Here is a 19,911-nt window from a genome sequence, read left to right on the forward strand (position 1 = left end):
TTAGCCACAGTAGGTCCGCTAGGTCTCTGGAGAGCCAGGGGGGCTGCTGTGCCTTCTTGCTGCCTTTCCTCCGTGTTGGAATAGATTTAGTGCATCTCTTTGAACTAATGAACTGGTATTTTGAACTGATGCTTGGTATTTACAAAACTTGCAAGTAGATTTATAGTCAGAGTTAGGCTAACTTGCATGTGCCAGTTTGCTGGAGCCTTGTAGTCCTATGTTGCAGGCTGTTTGGAGCTGCCTATCCAAGTGGAGGGAATGGAAGGCATGAATAAGAGAATCTCTGTTTGCAACAAGGAAATGGCATTTGACAATAGACCACAATTATTTGCTGGAGGATTACAGGAGTTTGTAAAGCTGGTGAAAAACAAGCATGTACCACATTTTGCTATCCCACTGATTCCAAAGGAAAGAAGCAGAATTGAAAAGAGCAGGACAGGCACAAAAAGAACAGGCCTTAAGCCATGAGCCAGTAAAAGCAAAGTTATCATGTAAGCAATTGAAGCTCCCACCCTGTTTCGAACAGGGTTCATACACACTGGATGTAGTCCTGATGGGTGCCCTTGCTAGATTTTGGCTTTATTAGTCATATGAATAACAAAACGTTTCATTCTAAACTGTCTCCCCAAAAACACCTGATCCTAATGTTTTTTGTCACTGGTTGGTAGGATATATTTGTCTCAGCTTTTAGGTCCCTGCACCCTTAAAAGAAGTTAATGTCTGTCTTTCATCCAGAATGAACTGAGCTTAATCCATCCACTGGCATGAATCAGTGATTATCTGCTTCACTTCCATGCAAGGTTCAAGTGGTAGATAACAAGATGACTCATTGAAACCTGTCAATAAAATCCTCCTCCACTAATTATTACTTGGCTTCCAATGCACTCTGAACACTGTACGCTGTGCTTAGTTGCTGGTTTATTCTTGAAGTGATGTCTAAAAATTAGGTTGGCTTTCTTGCATCTGATTTGCCAAAATCCATATAAACAAAACAGAGAGAGAAAGTGAGAGAAGTCTAGGGTGTGGTTTAATTCAGAACAAGAAAGCAATGACAAGGGGAGTGCCCCATGGTTCCAGAGAAGAAAGGAAATTAGGACATTCAAATCAGTGGAGAGGCTGGATCTTTTCATGGATATTGCTTATGTTGGATTTGGAATAAGCAGAGTACACATGGACCATCTAATGAGATCTCAAGCTGAATATTCCCTGATATTAAGTGGACTCTGAGCAGCACATTGTTCCAGTAGGCCCAACCTTTTCACCCCATGGGCTGGATAAGCAGTGCCAAGTTGATCTGTGGTTTAGATTTGGCCTGTGGACCTGATCCAGGGCATGCTGCTGGTTCAGCTGCATAGGGCTGGCCTGGCTGGGGCTCAGGCATCCAGCTTTCTGGCAACAGCCCAGCCAAGGCCCACTCCAGCCACATGGGACTTGGAAATTTGGTGGCAGAGTAGTGGTAATGTGAATTGCCACCATTCCCCCACTGCTAAATATCTGGACCTGTAGGGAGCCTTGTGGGCTAGATGACAAGGCTCCATAGACCAGATGCAGCCCATGGGCTGGGGCTTGAGTGCCCCTGTGATATTCAATTTGTGCTCCAGGTTTGTGGAAGTTCCACTTGTTCCTACTGTGGAGCCATCCATTTTCAACTGATTTTTAAGGAAGGTGAGTGGCAGCCTACAGGTTCCATTTACCAAGGGCCAAATTCTGTCCCTACCCATCATAATACTGAGGGCAGGTAAGGCTGTTGCAGTCCAGCCCTGGGATGTTAGTGCTGACTTCTCTGCTTGAACTTGGAAATTGGAGGGCTGACCCTAATGATAGAGAAAAGGAAGCAGGGAATGAGTCTGCAGAGGCCTAAAACCCCTCCCCACTGCTTACTCGTTTAACTTCTTGTCTGAATTTATGATGCAAGGAGGGCCATAAATTTGGTGATAATTTGAGTTAGTGCTGATCCAGCTACTTTCCCCAGTGAAGTCAGGGGGTGGGATAAAGCTAGGTCTTCATTCATTACCCACTAACTTGCTCCAGGGAGGGAGCAGACAGGCCAGTACCCCTGTGACTTCTGCATGCCCATGCCCAAGGTCAGGGTTACTCACCTAGGGATTTAAGGAACCTCTGCAACCTGCTTGTTTCCTTGTACAAGTGAAAGCTCAGGCCTGACTCTGCCCCCTGGCCTTTCCAATGGCCTCTGTTGGGAGTTCTAACTCCAGAACTGTTTTGGCTTTTGGGAGAATGGAAATAGGAAGGCAGCAAGGTCTATGTTTGGAGAAGAAGGAATAAGGCATAGTGGATCATTTACTGGTCTCCATCTTTTCATTTACAACAAATACCAAACTTCACAGGCATGCCTGCATTCTGTTGGACTGCTAAGGAGCATTGCACTGAGATGCACAGGACTGCACCCTGGACAGAAGTAAAAGGGCCAGGGAGACTGGAGTGTATCTCATGCCAAAAATCTGCCATGTAAGTGCTTTTGAGTTTGTGCCCAAGGCATGCTTGGTGCTTTTCACAATCTCAGGCATACTCATAGGAGCCACTCCAAAAGAAGCTGCCTGGCATTTTTTCAGCATGTAGTGCATTCAATGCAGGAGCAAGTAGGCAGGACATAATTTCCACTGTGCTGCTCCCTTGTGTGGTCTGATCCAGGGTGGCTCTGCTTTATACCAGGGCTGTCTAACTTCCAAGTGGCTGGTGGCTGCATGTCATGCAAGCTGCAGTAGCAGGGGCCACATTAGTGCAAGCAGCAGGCCCCTAGGCCACAGTCTTCCCTCCCCCACCACAAGTTATATTGACGCCATGAGCTGTGCCACCCCACACCCTAGGATGGGAGCAGGAAGTGAAAGCTGCTGAAGGTGGGAGCTTAGAGACCCTAGCTGCAGCAGAGAAAGAAAGGAATAGTGGCCATGTAGAAGCCTGGGGGACTTTGGCTGGGTACCCACTGTATAGGGGCAATAGAGACTTCCTGTTGCTGCTGTGATTGCCATTGTGATCCTATGGCTGCCAGAAGCAGCTGCTTTCTGTTATTTATTATTTAAGATAGTATGGGGGTGCCTGATGCCTGCACACCACCCACACCACCTTTTTTTATGGTACTGGCCACAGGTTAACCCCTTGTGGGCTGTGTGTGGCCTCCTGACTGCCAGTTGGACAGCTCTGCTCTGTACCTGATGTAGCCAGAAAAGGGCCCACAGTCCTTTCTGCAGCCAGAAAATGGAGGCTGACAATGGGAAATCCCAGGTATGATTTAAAATTAAAATAGAGCTTAGTGACCTTTCAGTTGCTACAAAGTGTGACTTATGATGGGAATCACACTAGGGTTTTCTGTCAGAAGCTTTTATCCTCCCAAGGACTTGATTTGTGTTTTTTCTTTAATACAGGTTTTGTTAATCTGTTTTCTTCTGACACCTGGGTGTGAGAGATGTATGTGACTAAAGAACAGCTACAGCATCTATCCCCATGACCTTATAGGGAATAAGTGTCCTGTGTACACAGGACCAGGTTCCATTTTACCTATTAGGCAAGTAAGGATCCTAAGTGCAATTCTATTCCACCCTGTGTAAATCCTGAAAATACATGAATGGATTTAGTTTGGTAACACATGGTCTTTATACCTTTTAAGACTAAATCACAAAAAAGCATCAAAAGGAGGAGGACCCACCCATCTTTTGCATTAACAGTTTTTCACGGGCTTGAGCAGGATGGAATAGAATTGCATTTAAGTGCCTCAGGCCTCTTACCTGCTTCTTGATGGAATAGAATCTGTCCCATGGTGCCCTTGCAGCTTCTGTTAGTGCCTAGGGAAATGGACAGTGCATGTCATCTGAGCAGCCACCTTGACTTCTCCTATGCTCTAGCATTTTCCATCCGCTTGTCCTTGCTTTTTGCTAGTACAACTTCTGCCAAGTCTTTCTGCAGAAAGCCATGACACCAGCTGAAGACATGCCAGTTCTTTTAGGCATAGCCCAGACACAGGTGAGTTTCACAAAAGGATTTGCTATGAGAGGTTAAAAGGCTTTTTGTGTTGTTTCTCTTTTCTTAGGAGATGGCCAGGGAGGCTCCTGTATGTGCTCCTGAAAGTATGGACAGTGAGGACATGCTCTTCATGCTTTATACCTCTGGAAGCACAGGAAAACCCAAGGGGATTGTTCATACCCAGGCTGGATATCTGCTGTATGCTGCTCTGACACACAAGGTACTGCAAGTGTGTTATCTCTGTCAAAAGAGCATTTGTGCTGTTTCAGCATGTGCATGGGGAAACATTTGTTTCTTTGATTAAGGCCATGGTGGTGCATTTGTCAGTCATCTGACGTGTTGCATGTAGTTGAGTTGAAAGGTGTGTGAAAGCATATTAATAATTAAATTGCCTCAGTTTGCTGCCAGGAAGCATGCAGCCATGCAAATCAGCTCCCTGTGTTCATAAGGAATCCAGATGATGCAGTGATTCTAGTTGGGTCTTTTAAATTCATTGGTCACTCCTGAAGTGTCTATTTGTGATACTTGTCTGCTGAAGGACAAAACTGTATAAGCACTAATTTTTTGCCTCTGCCACTGATACGTTGGGTGGCATTGGGCAGGTTCTTTAAGTCCTTTTCTGCAGTAGCAATATGGACCTTATAATACCTTCCCAGAGCGGGTGTTGTGTGGCATGTGGTTGACTGTGGGATGCAGAACCTTTGTGCTGTGGAATAATAAATGACCATATAATGAAGGTTCTGTACCCACAGAGAGAGCACAAGTTCAAGCACATTAATTTCTATAGCTAGCTACCCTCAAGGCAGTGATGCAATCAGCCTTATAGCCACCTACCTCTGATTCCTCAGTTCAAGATCAGTTGTCCAGCTACAGTTAGATTAACTAGAGGCAGTCTTTTATGTAAGCTTTGAGGCGGGCTTAGAGGTCACATCTCTGGAGCCACAGCAAGATGCATTAACCACTCTGCCTCTGTGTCCTTACCCCTACTCATACTTACGTTTTCCAAGAGATTTGTGCTGTTCTCAGCCCAGAGGTAGCTGGTCAGAAAATTTGAGGATTAGCCTTTCAAGCTGCAGGACTGAAGTGTTTCACTTGGTCTCTGAGACATGTGGGAGTTGCATGTCAGCTCTTCTCAGAAGGCAGCTATATGAAGCATAGTCTTTAGGTCTTCTTCCTGCTCAGTCCGGAAAGAAAGTTCTTGGCTTTGGTCTGTCACTACAATGTCCTGCTTCCTCCCCCTCCCCCTCCATCTGCTCCCCTGGATCTGAGAATTTCCTGCAAAAAAAATTCTGGCAGGGCATTGGCAGTGCCCTTGTCTCTCCTAGTTTTATCTGTGGCATTTAATTGTATGTTTTTGGTGTTCTAGATTTTGTTCCTTGTTGGAGTAGGTAAGGATTTAAAGTAACAATTTTGGGGAATCCTTGGATTAAGAACTGCCTTTGAATGTGGTGGGCTGAAACTAATGCCCCAGGAGGCCCCTTTAGTCTTATGTTTCTATTTGTCCCTTCGGGTTATTTTGCCACTTATGTTTGCTGTGACAGGGGGCCGTCTCATGGCCAGTCCAATTGTTGGCCCGCCCACCTGTCTCACCTTTGATGCAACTCTGAAGTAGTTGTTTATAAGGTGGGAGGCTGACTGATTAGTGCTTGACGCCAAGGACATAATATACAGCTCTGTACTGTCCCTAGAACGTGTCCCACACTTTGCAGATGGCATCGCTGTGTGGGCTCCCACTGGGCCTCACTCTACACCTGCCTGATGTTCAGACCCCACCTGGATCCCTCCTCCTCAGGCAATCTACTCTCCACCCTCATTCTGTGCTGTAAAACTCCCTAAGCCCATTTTCCTTGTGGCAGTTGTCCCCTCTGGGACTTTTGGCCTCACTGGCCCTGGCCTTGTCTCTAGGCCAGTCAGGACTCCTGGTCTCTGTCTCTCCCTTGCAATAGGTGCTTTGGCCCTTTGACCGGTCTGGTCCTGGCCCCATCATGGGCCAGTCAAGGTTACTTTGGATAGGTTGAGCCACTCACCCTCCAACCAGCTCACTTAATCACTAAGCCAGCCCATGCACAGTCCTTCAGGCTTGCCCACACAGACCCTACTCTACGTGGTCCACTCACTGTCACACGCCTCCTCACTGTGGCCACTAGGCCTTATACCCCTTGGGCCTCAGGTGTCTGATGACATGCCTAGACCCATGAATGGCGCATGCCCCTGGCAGCTGGGGGAGGGGCATGGCTACGCTGGCAGCAGTGGGAGCACAGAGCTCCCACAGACTCTGTTGGCACTGTTGAGGATGGAGTGGGGTGAGTGCTGACCAAGGGTTAGTGACTACCTGCAAGCAGTGCTAGCAGCACTGGCGGCAACCAGTGGCGATTGTGGACTGCCCACAAATGCTGCGCATGATGTCGGCAGCAGGGGGGCAAGCAGCAATGACTTGCAGGCGCCGCTGACAGTGGTAGCAGCATCTTTTTGCAGGGGGTGCACTGCCACACTCGGGATGCATGTGCATCCATGTGCACCCCCCATGCATTGTCCCTGCTTGGACCTCTCACCTGTCCCCTCTACAGGGTAACCCACCAGGTCATGGGGGCTGAGGTTATAAGGTGCCCCATACTCACCTTTCACTGGGGAGGCACAGGTATGGCATTTCCTGGACACCACCCTGCCACAAGCAGCCCTACCACACCATCCTTCCCAGCAGGGTGTAGTTTTAGGTCATTCCCCAGGACCAGGAACCTTCTCCATCGCCATAGCTCCTACCCTGATCTCCAGATATTCTGGGAACAGCAGCTCCAGCTTGGCAGTGTTACTCCAATGGCATCCCTACAGCAACTGCTAGCTCTGCCCTGAGGGCCTGGGCTTATATTGAGGTTGCCCAGCCCCATCCTCCAATCCAGGAACCCTCCTGTGGTCATGTGACCGCCTTGTTGGGCCACACTGCACCTGCCAGCTACTCCACAGTCTGTTAAAGCCTCTTAAAGTGGCAGGCACCAAAGGTGCCCTGCCGCGCTTGCCCTGTTCCATCTCTTTTGCTGGCTGAATTGAAGTAACCAATGCAATGGAGCATGTGTCAATTCCTTTATACTGAGCTTTCAGCTTTTTACTGAGCATTCAAATTCTCTATGCATTTTTGCAGTATGTCTTTGACTACCAGCAAGGTGATATCTTTGGCTGTGTGGCTGATATCGGCTGGATCACAGGACACAGCTATGTTGTGTATGGACCACTCTGCAATGGGGCTACCTCTGTACTGTTTGAGAGCACGCCTACGTACCCTGACCCAGGTGAGGAATGATGGCCAAAGCTTTACATAGGTACCTTTTGAGAACATTATAGGGCAGAAGGCAGTCTAGAAACTGATTGGGACTGACCTGGCTGCCTTAGTGGATGTTTCCTGCTCACTTTCCTATAGTCATGTGTGTAGTAGGCTAGCTGGCAAAGGCTTGCAGCAGATTACACGCTCCAAACTGGAGGAGTCTGCAGGCTGGTGGGGACTAAAGTCTGCTGCATAGACTTTAGGAGGGAGAAGGAAGACTGTACTGTGGTATTGAGGGAGCAGCATGAAGCCTGTAGCACCCTCTTGGAGCCTGGGGAGAGGCCTCAGGACTGTGAGCTGCCCTGTATGGGCTGTGTTTAAGGGTGTTTTGAGTTCTCCTTTTATGTTGATTCTTGTGCAGTCAGGATGTCCAGGGATAAATGTACAATATGAGAGACAAGGTGATTAGTTAAGTGTTAACCCCAAACCTGCCCTCGGGGCCTGGAGGTTGGTCTCTGGTTCCAGGTCCCCAGAGACAGTTGCCCAGGATGCTGACCTTCTTACTGAGCCCCTACTGGAAAACCTGCAGCTGGTGGTGCCGGTGACAGAGGTGCCCTGGGTGTGCCAAGGATGGTCCTGGTCTGCATCACCTGTATCTGGGATCTCCTGGACTATGCCAAGCAAGAGTGGGCAGTTCCCTCTGTGCTGGCCTGGTGCATGAAGCTGACCATGCTGCGTGCACGCTGCTGCCTATTCCAGGAGGTCAAGGCTGCCCTGCCTCCTATTGCCCTTGCCTATGTAGACCAGATCTGGCACAAGGGCAGTCCCTGCCCCCCTGGTGTCCCCCAGTCCTCTGGAGCTTGTTGTGGGGCTCCTGCCTCTGCCAGCTCCACAGTGTTCCCCACCTCACCATCTTAGCAGGATGGGGACACCAAGCTGGTCTGCTTTTGAACCACCCATCACCACCAGCTCTATGAAGTGTGCAGCTGGAGTGCTGCACTTCAGGAGGAATGTGGACAACAGAGAGAAGGCTGAGGGGGGATCTAGTGGCCTGTTACAAACTAGTCAGAGGGGACCAGCAGGCATAGGGGGAGTCCCTGTTCCCCCGAGCACTGCCAGGAGTGACTAGAAATAAGTCACAAGCTGGCAGAGGGTAGATTCAGACTAGACATCAGGAGGTGCTACTTCAGTGTCAGGGCAGCTAGGATCTGGAACCAACTTCCAAGAGAAGTGGTGCTAGCTCCTACCTTGGGGGTCTTTAAGACGAGCCTAGAGGAACACCTTGCTGGGGTTTTTTGACCCCAGTACTTTTTCCTGCCGTGGCAGGGGGTTGGTCTTGATGATCTGCTCAGGTCCCTTCTGACCCTACAAACTATGAAACTATATGCTCATGCTCCACACCATCCATCATCCTGTCTTCACGTCCTGCCCAGACAGCAAGTGGCAGGACACCCTGGGTTGGGGTGAGGGTCTCTGGGGACAATACTGCATTCCACCTATATCCTGTGAGCCACTGGGGACCTCAGCTGGTGGCTCCTCCACAGAGCCATCACCACGGGGATGTATCTGGTATGGTTCACAGACACCCCCCCCCAAATACCTACCCCTTTTTGTGAGCAGAGGAAGACCCTGGTACAAGTCTACCTGGAACCTACCAGGGCAAGCCTACCCTGCCCTGCCTTCTCCAGAACCTCCTGTTGAGGTTCTGGCTGCACTTTTCCCCTCATCTGTTCATTTTTGCACTTCAGGTCTGTGGCTCCAGCAAGTTCCAGGACCTCCTGGTCAACATCCTCCTGGCCCTGGCCAAGCTGGCCATGTATCTTCTCAGGAAGGAGGCTCTGGCTGGGAGGGTCCTTGGAGACTGGGGAGCTTCTTTCCTTGCCCTATTTCTTCCCATCTCTGGGCAGAGTATCAGTGGGCAGTGTCCACTGGCTCCTTGGACTTGTTTGGGGGCCAGTGGGCACTGTCTGGTGTGCTCTGCTCAGTGTCCCCCCTTAGCACACTAGTTATTACTCTTGACCTCCATTCCTGTCCTTTGTTTTCATTATTATTTGTCCCAAGTAATCTGTAACACATCGTTAGTGGCCCCCAGTACTAAAGGGGGCTTATAATTTCCTTGGTGGGCCTGGCTCCATGACTTTCCCTGACATGTTAAAAGTCCTGTGCAGCCAGGGTGCTCAGGAATAAATGTACAAAGTGAGAGATTTAAGGTGACTGGTTAAGCTAAGTGTTAATCCCAAACCTGCTACAATGTGATTATTAAAAAAGTATGTACTAAGGGTAATAAAGATGTCATCAGCATTGTACTGTAGATACTGCAAGTAGCTCCTGTACACTCTGTTGACATTCATGTTCATTATTTGTAACAATAGCTTTGTTTTGAAAACAGCTAGATTAAAGGTGACTCTTGGGGATTTTGCAGGTCGTTACTGGGAAACTGTACAGAGGCTAAAAATTAATCAGTTTTATGGAGCACCGACTGCTATCCGTCTGCTTTTGAAATATGGCGATCAGTGGGTGAAGAAGTATGACCGATCTTCCTTAAAAACTCTGGGGTCAGGTGAGAACCACTGGAAACTTGTATGAAAGGAATTGTAGAACCAGAGCCTTGGCAGATAACAATGGAGGCAGCTCTGCTGAGATCAGTGAAGCCAGGATGGCTTAACCCAGCTGCAGTTTGGCTCAGAGTAGATGTTCTTTCACACACATGTTACTTATGGTGATATAGTTCCTAAGTGAGAAGGAAAAGCACTTAAAACTAAAGCAGTTAGTAACCCAGACTTATACCTTATCTTTGAGATTCCTGTAGCAAGAGTAGCATTCCTCAGGAAAAGATACCAGACAAATTCAGTGGCCTGAATGGCATACTTTAGAGCAATAGCCATTCTCAGGCTGGACATACCTATGGGCTTTCTGCACCACTATGGCAAGGAGCTTGGCAAGGACAAGGATGAGGACACCCTACCCATGCTGCACTTACATGCACGTGTGGATGCATCCCAGACCCAGAAATTCACCAAAGAGACCGCTGTGGACGCATGCCTATTGGTTGTTCTTAGGCTGACTGCAGGCTTGAGAGCAGGCACAGAGGGATAAGTCTGGAATTGCCTGAGTGTTGTATTTCCAGATTTGGAGTGTGCCTTTGAGATACAGGTGGGAGGGATGTGGGTGGGACACATCCTTGCCCTTAGTGGCTGCTGCTGAGGTGTAGGCAAGGCCCAAATGGCTCCCTGCATTATCATGGTTGTGGTTTTCTGAAGATCCTCAAGTTACCTTCAGTTACTCTTCTGTGCTGTTCCCCAGTCCAAGGAAAGAGTGGTGAACATGCAAGCTGTGCTGTTATGTGTGTCCATTAGGCTTCTTTTTATGTCTCAGCCAAATATTAAGAAAAGTTAGTAGCTGCAGACCAATTGCTATAATTATAAAACTGATGTCACGTAGTCCACATGCAGGGGGTGTTGACAGGATAGTGCTCTGAATAAAGGTGCTTTCACCAGAATTCACTCCTTTTTCTTTGCTGTTTTGGCTTTAGTGGGAGAACCAATTAACCATGAAGCTTGGCAGTGGTTCCACAAAGTAGTGGGAGACAGCAAATGTACCCTTGTGGACACCTGGTGGCAAACAGGTAATTAGCATGATACTGGGGTTGGTGGCAGAGAAGGGGCAGGAAATGTTCCCCAAAAATGATCATGGTTAGAAAATGGTTTGAAATGATGGTGTGCAACTATTTGGCCTGAAGGCCAGATGAGTGGCATAGGGCTGGTCCTTGGGCTGGATCCCCTGGGACTGATCCAGTGTGGGGTTGGTGCATTGGATCCAGCTGTGGGCCAGCTTAGCACTGCACACTAGATCTGGTCATGGAGTGACCCCATATGTAAAACAACTCCACATACTGGAGCAATTCGCTTGTGGGCTTGCACCATCAAGCCCGTAGGGCTCCTCACAGGTATTTGGCAGTGGGGAAGCAGTGGCAGAGTTAATTGCCATGGCTGCCACTGCTCCCCTACCACCAAATTTCTGGACCATTGAGGAGCCATGCAGGGTGGCTAACATAGCCCCGTGGGCCAAATGCAGTGTGTGGGCTGGAGGTTGAGCACCACTGGTTTAAAATGGTCTATTTCATTTGGAAACATTTTCATGAAAATTTTGTCCAGGTTTTTGAATACGAGTTACTTTCTTTGTTACTCTCTTGCATACTCTTTTGTACTTGGGCTCTCAGGTCACAAAAGTATGATGCACCCATCCTTACTGTTCTTTACTGAAGGGCCTTCTGGAGGTAAGGACTAGATCCTATTCTACCAGTTGGGCATCTAAGTAAACAGAAGCATCTAAGTGTGATTTTTATTTTACTGGATTCAAGAGTCCTGAAAATCCATCTATTAGTGGTGTGACTGGGGCAGGTACCCTAGGTACCAACTTGAGGGGGAGGTAGGAGGTGGGGCGGGGGTGGGTAAAGCGGAAAAAAAGGCCATTGCTGCAGCCACAATCTCACCAGTGGTACAGCAGCAATCAGAAGTTGCTGAGGCCCTTGTGTGTGTGGAAGCTGCCCAAGGTACCCAACTGCACACTTGCACCGCTGCCATCAGTGCATCTACTTTTGTAACACACCATCATCTATCCTTTAAGACTGAGTCACCTAAAAGCAGTGAGGAAGGGAAGGACCCACCTTCCTCCCCTTTTTTGCATTAACTGTTTTTGGGGGATTTGATCAGGGTGGAATAGAATTATGCTTAGGCTGTTAAGTACACTTATGTACCTAATAGGTGGAACAGGATCTTGCCTTGAGTGTTTCTCCAGGTCTGTGTTTTCTCCTGCTCTTGCCTGTCATATGACAAGAAGAATCACAAAAAGGTCACTTTCTGGAGCTGAACCAACAGCTTACCTGGAATAAGGAAAATCACATGAAAGCTGCTGGCTCTGTTTGTACTCCAGTGTATACTTTGTTCTGGGCTCTCCTTCCTGCTTGGCTTCCTGCTGTAGCTTAAAGAAAGAGTATGTGTATTTTCACACTGCCTTTTTCCTCTCCTCTACCAAAGAGCACCCCTCCCATTTCCAGACTCTCCTACCCAGGGACTGAGCACCTCCCTCTTCTGCTGGAGGAGTCTAGCATGCTTACTTTATCATTGCTTCCAAACCCACCTCCATGTTTCCATACTGCGGGGTCCATACTCGTTTTTCCTGTTTCCAGCCAGAACTCCCAGCATAACCTGCCTTTCCCTGCTTGCCTTGGCTTGGAGATCAGTGAGTGAGTCCCTTGTAAGCCAGGTTAGATTTTTAAAATCCACTTATATTCAGGTAAAAAAACAAAAACTCTTCAGATGAAAAATGAATGCTGCATGCTGTGTTATGAGACTAGTTTCTTTCTCAGTCAAATTAAGATAAACAGTGCCTAGATGACTGGAAACTGCATTTCTTTCCTCTTGTCACATCTTTGATGCATTAGATTAAGTTGGTAAGAAAATAAAACCTTCCAAAACAGTGAATGATTACTGTACAGTGATGGGGACCAGAGAAAGTACCCTGTCCCCCTGTTATGACTTCTGAACTTTCACTAGATTAGTTAGTGATGGATATAAGTTGGCACAGATTTCCAGATATATATCATCTTTTAAAAAATAACTACAGCATTAAAGCTAAAAATTGAATTGTAACTACTACTTTGCTATTACTAGACTGAATATTAGGCTGTAGGTAGTGGCACTGAATTCATAAATGCTTGAACAAGAATAGTCAGTTCTCTGAAGACAGCACTTATTGAGCACAGCAATTTGCAACTTCAAGCACACAACAAAGAACAACAGAACTCCGCCTAAGCTAAGACAACCCAATAAGACACAGTAACAGTACACACAATTTAGCTTAATTTGAAATGTAACGTAAGCCAAAAAGACAACAGAAAGCCTTGCATAGGTTTTATGTAATCCTGAGGGCAGAGGTATTCAGAAAGTCTTTCTGGGGGATTCTCAGGTGGTCTTAGGTGATGAGGAAGAAATTCCACAGGCCTGGGAAATTCCACAGTCTTTGCCTGGGTTTTTATAGGGCTCTGCACCTTTCTCCCCCTTGGGTCCTTCGTATATCCCATGTTTCATGACTGTCATACACTGTTTGATGTCTCTGTTTCTTGCCTCTTCTTAGGTATTCCAGTATTTTGCCCCTTACAAGTTTCACTTTGAAATGCAAATTTAGCCCCCCTGCCTTCTTCCCTTCCCTGGCTACTTCAGGTCATGTACTTAACATCTGTCATGTAGCTGCAGAGTTAGTAAAGGGCCCACACTTGTGATGGCTGCTGTGTGTTTGCTAACACTGATTAACAGTTGCCTGGTTGATAGCCAGAACCCACATTTCTCGGTGTGTATAAATTGCAGTTTCCCAGTTGGTCTAATAAGAGGTATCATTTTGGAACCAAGAGTTTTAGTTTTCTGTATGAGAGCTTGGAATGCCTTTTAAACTTGGCCAAGTGCTTTCAGGTGACCAATTAGCAGCTAGTGGAGGTCTCACAAATCTTTATAGAAATGTGTTTTGCTAGAGAACAAAATTTTTCTACCTTGAAAGGTTATGTTATAATAATAAACGCACATGGAAGGATTAAATGCACTGTTTAGACATATATGTGGGATGAAAACAGTTTTTAGATAAACCGTTTAGATGAGTGCAGTGTGTATTACTACAGTGTCACCTCTCACAGCCAATTTAAATATAGCTCATCAAATGCCTCCTGTCCTCTGTGGAAGGTTGCCTTCTGCAGCAGCAGCATGTCACCAGATAGTAAAACTGAACAGACAAAGATGAGTAAATCACGCCTTAAGAACCCACCCAGAAGTATTTGGGCAAATAGTTTATGAGGAACAAGTAACATGGAGGGTGTGTCTGCATGTGTGAGAGAGAAATTATGGTTTTTTGTGCTAAAATATTGGATAGTTGGGTCTGTGTTATGACTAATAGCAATATGATTCAAAGATGCATCTGATTGTTAGGGTTTTAAATGATATGAAAAAGAGATTTGATATATTTAGGCTTATAATTTACTTTTGTTCCCAAGGTAAAGCTGTTTGTAAGTGGTTCTTGAATCACTAGACTGTGGTATTGAATAATGTTGAATAAATAGGGGGTATTCAGAGGAACATACTATACTTTGGCCTTTTAGTGCTTGTTATCTTATTTATCCATCACATATATAGGATCTGCTCAAGCACTTGCTCCTGCTGTCATTAAATCAACAGCTAACCTCTTGTTTTTTCTGAGAACAGGAGTACTAATATCTGTCAGCCAGCTAGACATATTGACCTTGCTTTGTGTTAACAAACAGCAGGGACACACAAAGACTGATGCTTTTCTCATTATTTGCATTGACTCATCATTTGCAAATAAGGCTTGACCCAAGTACATCATTGTGAATTTATCCTTCAATTACTGCATTTATTCCATGATACAACAAAAGGAGAGAAGAACATAACTGCTAATCAATCTCTTTATTAATAATACCATTATAGTATTATTGTACTTCCTGTGATTAAGCCATAGGAAATGGACAGTGGGGCCAGAAAGCTCAGAAGGGTCTAGCTTTTGGAGCAGCTAATTAATGTTTCCCTTGGCATTGAAGGGACAGAAAGCAGGGTAGCCAGATATGGGAGTTCCTACAGAGAAAAATGGTTTGAAACCAAAGGTGGGTTTCCTTGGGATGCCAGCTGCTAGGGGGGCCATAAAATGGCTGCAGACTCCATTCCATATCAAGTTAGCTGCAGAGCCCTACCATCAGGTTTTTGAGCCCTCGGTGAGAAATATGGACCAGGAGACCTACGCTACAGGGTGTGCTTCTCATGAGGTATTTTGTAATAATGGTGATTGAGCTTCACAAAGTGCTTTTCATCCAGACCTCTCAAAGTGTTACAAAAACAGCTCAGGAAATCAACCCTCTCAAAATCATGTGCTTGTGTCATCACTTCTAAACCCATTTGTGCAGCAGGAAAAGAGTTGAATAGCATTGTCCAGGCAGCACTGGGGATGTGAAGGGATTCAGTAAAAGTGTAAATGCCACCTTCTTGCTGTCTGCATTTAGCACTAGCTGATATCTGTAGAGATTAATTTATCTACTGGATGTGAGCATGAACTATGATAATTGTGGCCTGGATTCTAGGATAGGAGTATATAGGCCCAATAGATCAGCTGTCTTTATTTTACTCACAGGGTTCGGGACTAAGGTAAGGAATCTCCAGGTTTGAAATGTTGATGTGCATCCAGACTACAGCTGCTGCCCTGACAGGACACATGGACTGCTACTTCCTTTCCTGCATGGTGTCTGGCCCAGCTGCTGCAGCTGTTGGTCTAATGCACAGGAAGGCCATGTTTCCACACTATTAAAGTTAGCAGGAGTTTTACCATTGACAACAGTGATTGTAGCATTAAGACTTAAGTCTGTTTTTTTGGTGTAATACCCTACAATGAGAGGAGTTGCTACCCACCTGAGGCCAGTTGCTTACCTATGCCTTCTTTCCGCTCATCATCATTTCATATAGAGAAATGTATGTTTATATGTAGCTTATGAAGGCCAAGGCAGACAGATGTTTTGCACTGATATGCCAGCAAACCTGTTCGTAGCTTTAGGTGCCATGCTTTTTAAAAGAGTTCTTGATATGCAGTGAAAAGCAAAATGGATGCTGGAATGTTTAGAAAATAGACTCTAGGAAGAAAGGTAAAGAGGGAAGAATTTAAAACATACATACTGTTGTTGTTACTTGTTGTAGTAGCATCTTGTGGCCATGACTAGGCCCTGGTCAGACGTATCTCAAAATATGGTCCCTGTCCAAAAATGAGCTGGCAGTCTTCATTTGTCACCCTGTGCCTGTGATGGAGAGAGAGCACAGGGTGACAGTGATAAAGGTGTGACCAGTGTAATGAGCAGTAGCCACAGCTCACCAGCTGGCCAACCATTGATAAGGATTCTGTTTTATATTTTGTTTCAAGGGCCAAATCAATTCCAGATTCAGTTGGACAAAGCCCAGTAGTCAAGTTCTGAAGTTTGACTGAGAAGAGCTCTGTTGTTAAGTCTGCATGGCTCTACCACTGGGCAAGTATCCTGCCTCCCAGACCCATTGGTCTGGGGCTTTGGATACTTCCCAAATCCAGGCAGGCATCCTGCGTGCAAGCCCCAGACCCAGAGGCCTTGAGGTTCAGATGCCCCCAGTCTCACTTGATCTTAGCCAAAAGATTTGATTGGCCCCTCCCCCCATCAAAAGAGGGGTCCTATAATTTGATTAAACAGGAATTCTGAGTCCATGGAGTTTTACCTGTGAGAGGTGTCTGCAAGTTACTGTTCTGGTTTAGTTTGCAAAATGTAGGTGTTTGCTGTAACCCATCATTAAATGACATGCACATGAGTCCCAGATTCTTTGACTCTTGCATTCTTTTTCCAGAGACCGGTGGTATTTGCATTGCTCCACGACCATCAGAAGAAGGAGCTGAAATCATTCCAGCTATGGCAATGAGACCGTTCTTTGGGATTGTACCTGTACTGATAGATGAGAACGTGAGTTAGGACTGCACTCTGTCAGATGGGAAACCTATCAGAGATTCTGTCATCTCATTTGTCTGTCTTGTGTTGCCTTTTTAATGCCAAAATAATTTAGGAAAAGGAAAAATATTGTTTAAACTCCATTAAATTGATACAGTAGAGGATCCGATTGCATAAAATAGCATATCTCTAACACTGATAAGAATACCAGCTGCAAAGTGGCTTTGGGGTGGCTCCTATGATTTTATCATGGAAGGGCACAGTCCTGAAGATACTGACACATGTATAATGTGGCTCTGGCATGGTCTCCTTAGAGACAAAAGAACTTCTTGCATGAGTCAGATTCACTAAAAACACAGCCTACTTGCAACCATGAAAGGATTTTGTTCTTAAAATTCACTGCTAAAGGTATACTGTAGACAAGAAAATTCCCCTGCCCACCATGTTCTCTTTGCAGGCAGTGAGCTCAGAGTATTTGTTGGCATTTTCTGAGCATTCTGGGAAATATGTATTGTGAAAAATGGGTCTGTAGCCTGAGACAAGATTTTTTTTCTATTATTAGCAGCTGCCTTTATTGTGGAATGAGATAGTTATGGCCTGGGTTAAACTTCTCACCTTGCAGAGGTGGAACTGGTGCCTTCATTTAAGATAGCTGTAAGAGACTAACTATACTTTAGATGTGGGCAAATGAGTAAGCGACCACTGAGTAAATGCTAGGAATCCACACCCTCACATCAGCTGCATTGTAGTAACTGCCCATGTAGCATGCACGGTACATGCAACTAATCAGTGGTAGCACTCCTCACCAAGCAGGCATTATAAGAGAGCTAAGCTTTCTTTGGTTAGCTTTCTTCTACCATAGGGTAGAAGCTGCACACACACAAACACCACAGAGCAGTGGACAGGTGGTAAAGCCATGCCCCCTTTTACTTTGTTGCTACTAATTGGTGTGCCCAGGTGTCCCAGATTTGGAGCTGCTTTCCTATCTCTGCCATTGACTTGGGCCCTGACCTGTTGGCACAAAGCCCAACAGGTATGGTTATTATCTGTCCATAAATTTACAGATGCTGCATAAAAAGCAAGCCTAAAAACACCTGTCCATAAAAATATGGAGCTGTTCATATAAACAGTAAGCAGCCAGAGCTTTAGGGAAGCTCCCTTCACTGGCAGTGTTGAAGGATGGATAGAGTACAGCAGTGCCACCTGGTGTCTAAGCAGGAACACAGCACCCTCAGAAGTTCTTATCAAGCCTTTGTAGCTCATGGGAGTCTCTGTAGCTTCCTTCCTGACCCCCAGTCATTTGTGCTGCTGCTGCATCTCATCTGCCTGTAACACTGCTCACCTTGCAGGTAGGCAGATAGAAGTGCTTCCCTGGGGATCTGAGCTGGGACACGGGGAGTGGGGCTAGCAGGGGTAAGGTGTGTGGGGGGGGAGTCTTGGGGGACAGTCTGGTATGGGATGCAATTGAGGATATCCCTGGAATGGGAGTAGTAGGTTATAAAAACCATTGCTGCAGTCAAGCTGGGGTTGTCAACCCAAGAGATTTTTTTTCTGACAATCTGCAAACTTTTTATTGACGGCCAAACATTGGTGTTAAGTCTCTACATCTGAACCCTACCCTTGTCCAGGGCCTGACAGAAATGCTTTACATAATGTAAATGTAACCTATCTCAGTAAAAAATTTTGCAGGATGACATTAAAAAACTTGTTTTGGGTTGGTTACCTGCACATGGGTTGGACTTGGCCTGGATGTAAAAAAACTACTGTACAGATCTCATTCAAAGTGTGTGTGTGTGTGTGGGCAGGGGCTTGCTTTTGTGCCATCCCCCTCCCCAGTCATGCAGGGCCAGAGTTTCCAAGGTGTTAAATGACCAGAGATAGAAGATGGCACTTTGTGGGGTTTCCAATAGCAACGTGAGCAGATTAGGCCTTCCATTTAAATCAAAGGGCTTTGGTGACCTTTCTCTACATAGCAGTTTTTTTGGAGCTGTTGCAGTTCTATTACCATGGTTTTCAGACAGTGTGAGAACTGCTCTGACTTAGTGATGTGTGGGTGAGAGCTGGGATGGCATGCTAAGGATAGGATGGGGAGTTGTGCTGATGCAGTGGCCTTCAGGACTGTGCTAATCTGTGGGTTGGGACAGAATTGGTACTGATAGACCCCAAATGAGGAATGTGTAGGTCCCTGTACCCTTCTGGTGGGTTTTTCACCAGTAGTGGTATGAATCCAGGCCTTAAAGAAGGTATGGAGCAGCATGCTGAGGAGTGGGGCTCTGTATATCTTGTATTGTCTTTTACAGTCCAGGGGTTCACCTGCTTTTTCACCTGCACAGAGGGTTATTCTTATAATACTCAGCTGCCCTCTTATTGACATATCTGAATAATTAAAGTGTGACACAGTCAATGCATAGTAGTCGAGACCTGTTTCTCCACATATGTTCTACCACAGGCAAAATATGAGTGGGAAGCAATGAAAATAAATCAGTGGAGTAATTAACACTGAAACTGAAAAACTGGTGGGGCTCTCAGTTGTCCTGGTGCAGGCAGGCATGACTGCTTTCAAGTTAGTAGGATGATACCAGTGTAAAACTGGGGTGAGGCTAGAATGATGCTTCACTCAGATTGTGTTGCCAGCTCCTTTCCTTTAATCTGTGCTGTTTCCATTGCATTGGTCTGATGATCTGTCCTGTTCTTGGACCTACAGGGGAAAGTGATAGAAGGAAATGATGTCTCTGGTGCTCTGTGCATTGCGGAGCCGTGGCCTGGCATGGCAAGAACCATCTATAGAGACAATCAGAGATTTGTAGATGCTTATTTCAAAACTTATCCAGGTAAGACAAATGGCTAGGGAAAACCATGTGCGATCAGTGTCAGTGCACTGCAAGACTTTACCTTGTGTCTATACTGCAATGAGCTGGTGCTAATAGCCTCTGCTGGATGGAGTGAGAACTGGCTAGACCGAAGTGGAGCCTTATGTGTTCTGAGCCGTGTGGAGGCTACTGCTTTAAAGTTCCCATGGCTGTGGGTGCAGTGCAGTTACACTTGAGCAGTCTTAGGGAGCAGTACGGTTGATGCAAGCCAACTTTGCCACTGGCAAAGGGAATTCATTGATTAGAAAGCTACTTTTCTCTGTGGCAAAGAGTATCTCATGCTTGTAACCCCCGCCCCCTCT

At 46.2% G+C, this 19,911-nt stretch overlaps 1 protein-coding gene across 1 annotated transcript in view; it reads left to right on the forward strand.

Moving 5' to 3' along the window:
* Positions 1–19,911, forward strand: part of ACSS1 (acyl-CoA synthetase short-chain family member 1) — a 55,423-nt gene that overhangs the window by 23,965 nt on the left and 11,547 nt on the right. The window contains exons 4-9 of the mRNA XM_019544028.1: positions 4,043–4,195; positions 7,112–7,259; positions 9,654–9,791; positions 10,764–10,856; positions 16,642–16,754; positions 19,444–19,570. Coding sequence (XP_019399573.1) covers positions 4,043–4,195; positions 7,112–7,259; positions 9,654–9,791; positions 10,764–10,856; positions 16,642–16,754; positions 19,444–19,570 — 772 coding nt within the window. The remainder of the gene's footprint in view (positions 1–4,042; positions 4,196–7,111; positions 7,260–9,653; positions 9,792–10,763; positions 10,857–16,641; positions 16,755–19,443; positions 19,571–19,911) is intronic.

This window comes from Crocodylus porosus, unplaced genomic scaffold (genome assembly GCF_001723895.1).
Source record: "Crocodylus porosus isolate Cpor-Errol unplaced genomic scaffold, CroPor_comp1, whole genome shotgun sequence".
Lineage (NCBI taxonomy): Eukaryota > Metazoa > Chordata > Crocodylia > Crocodylidae > Crocodylus > Crocodylus porosus.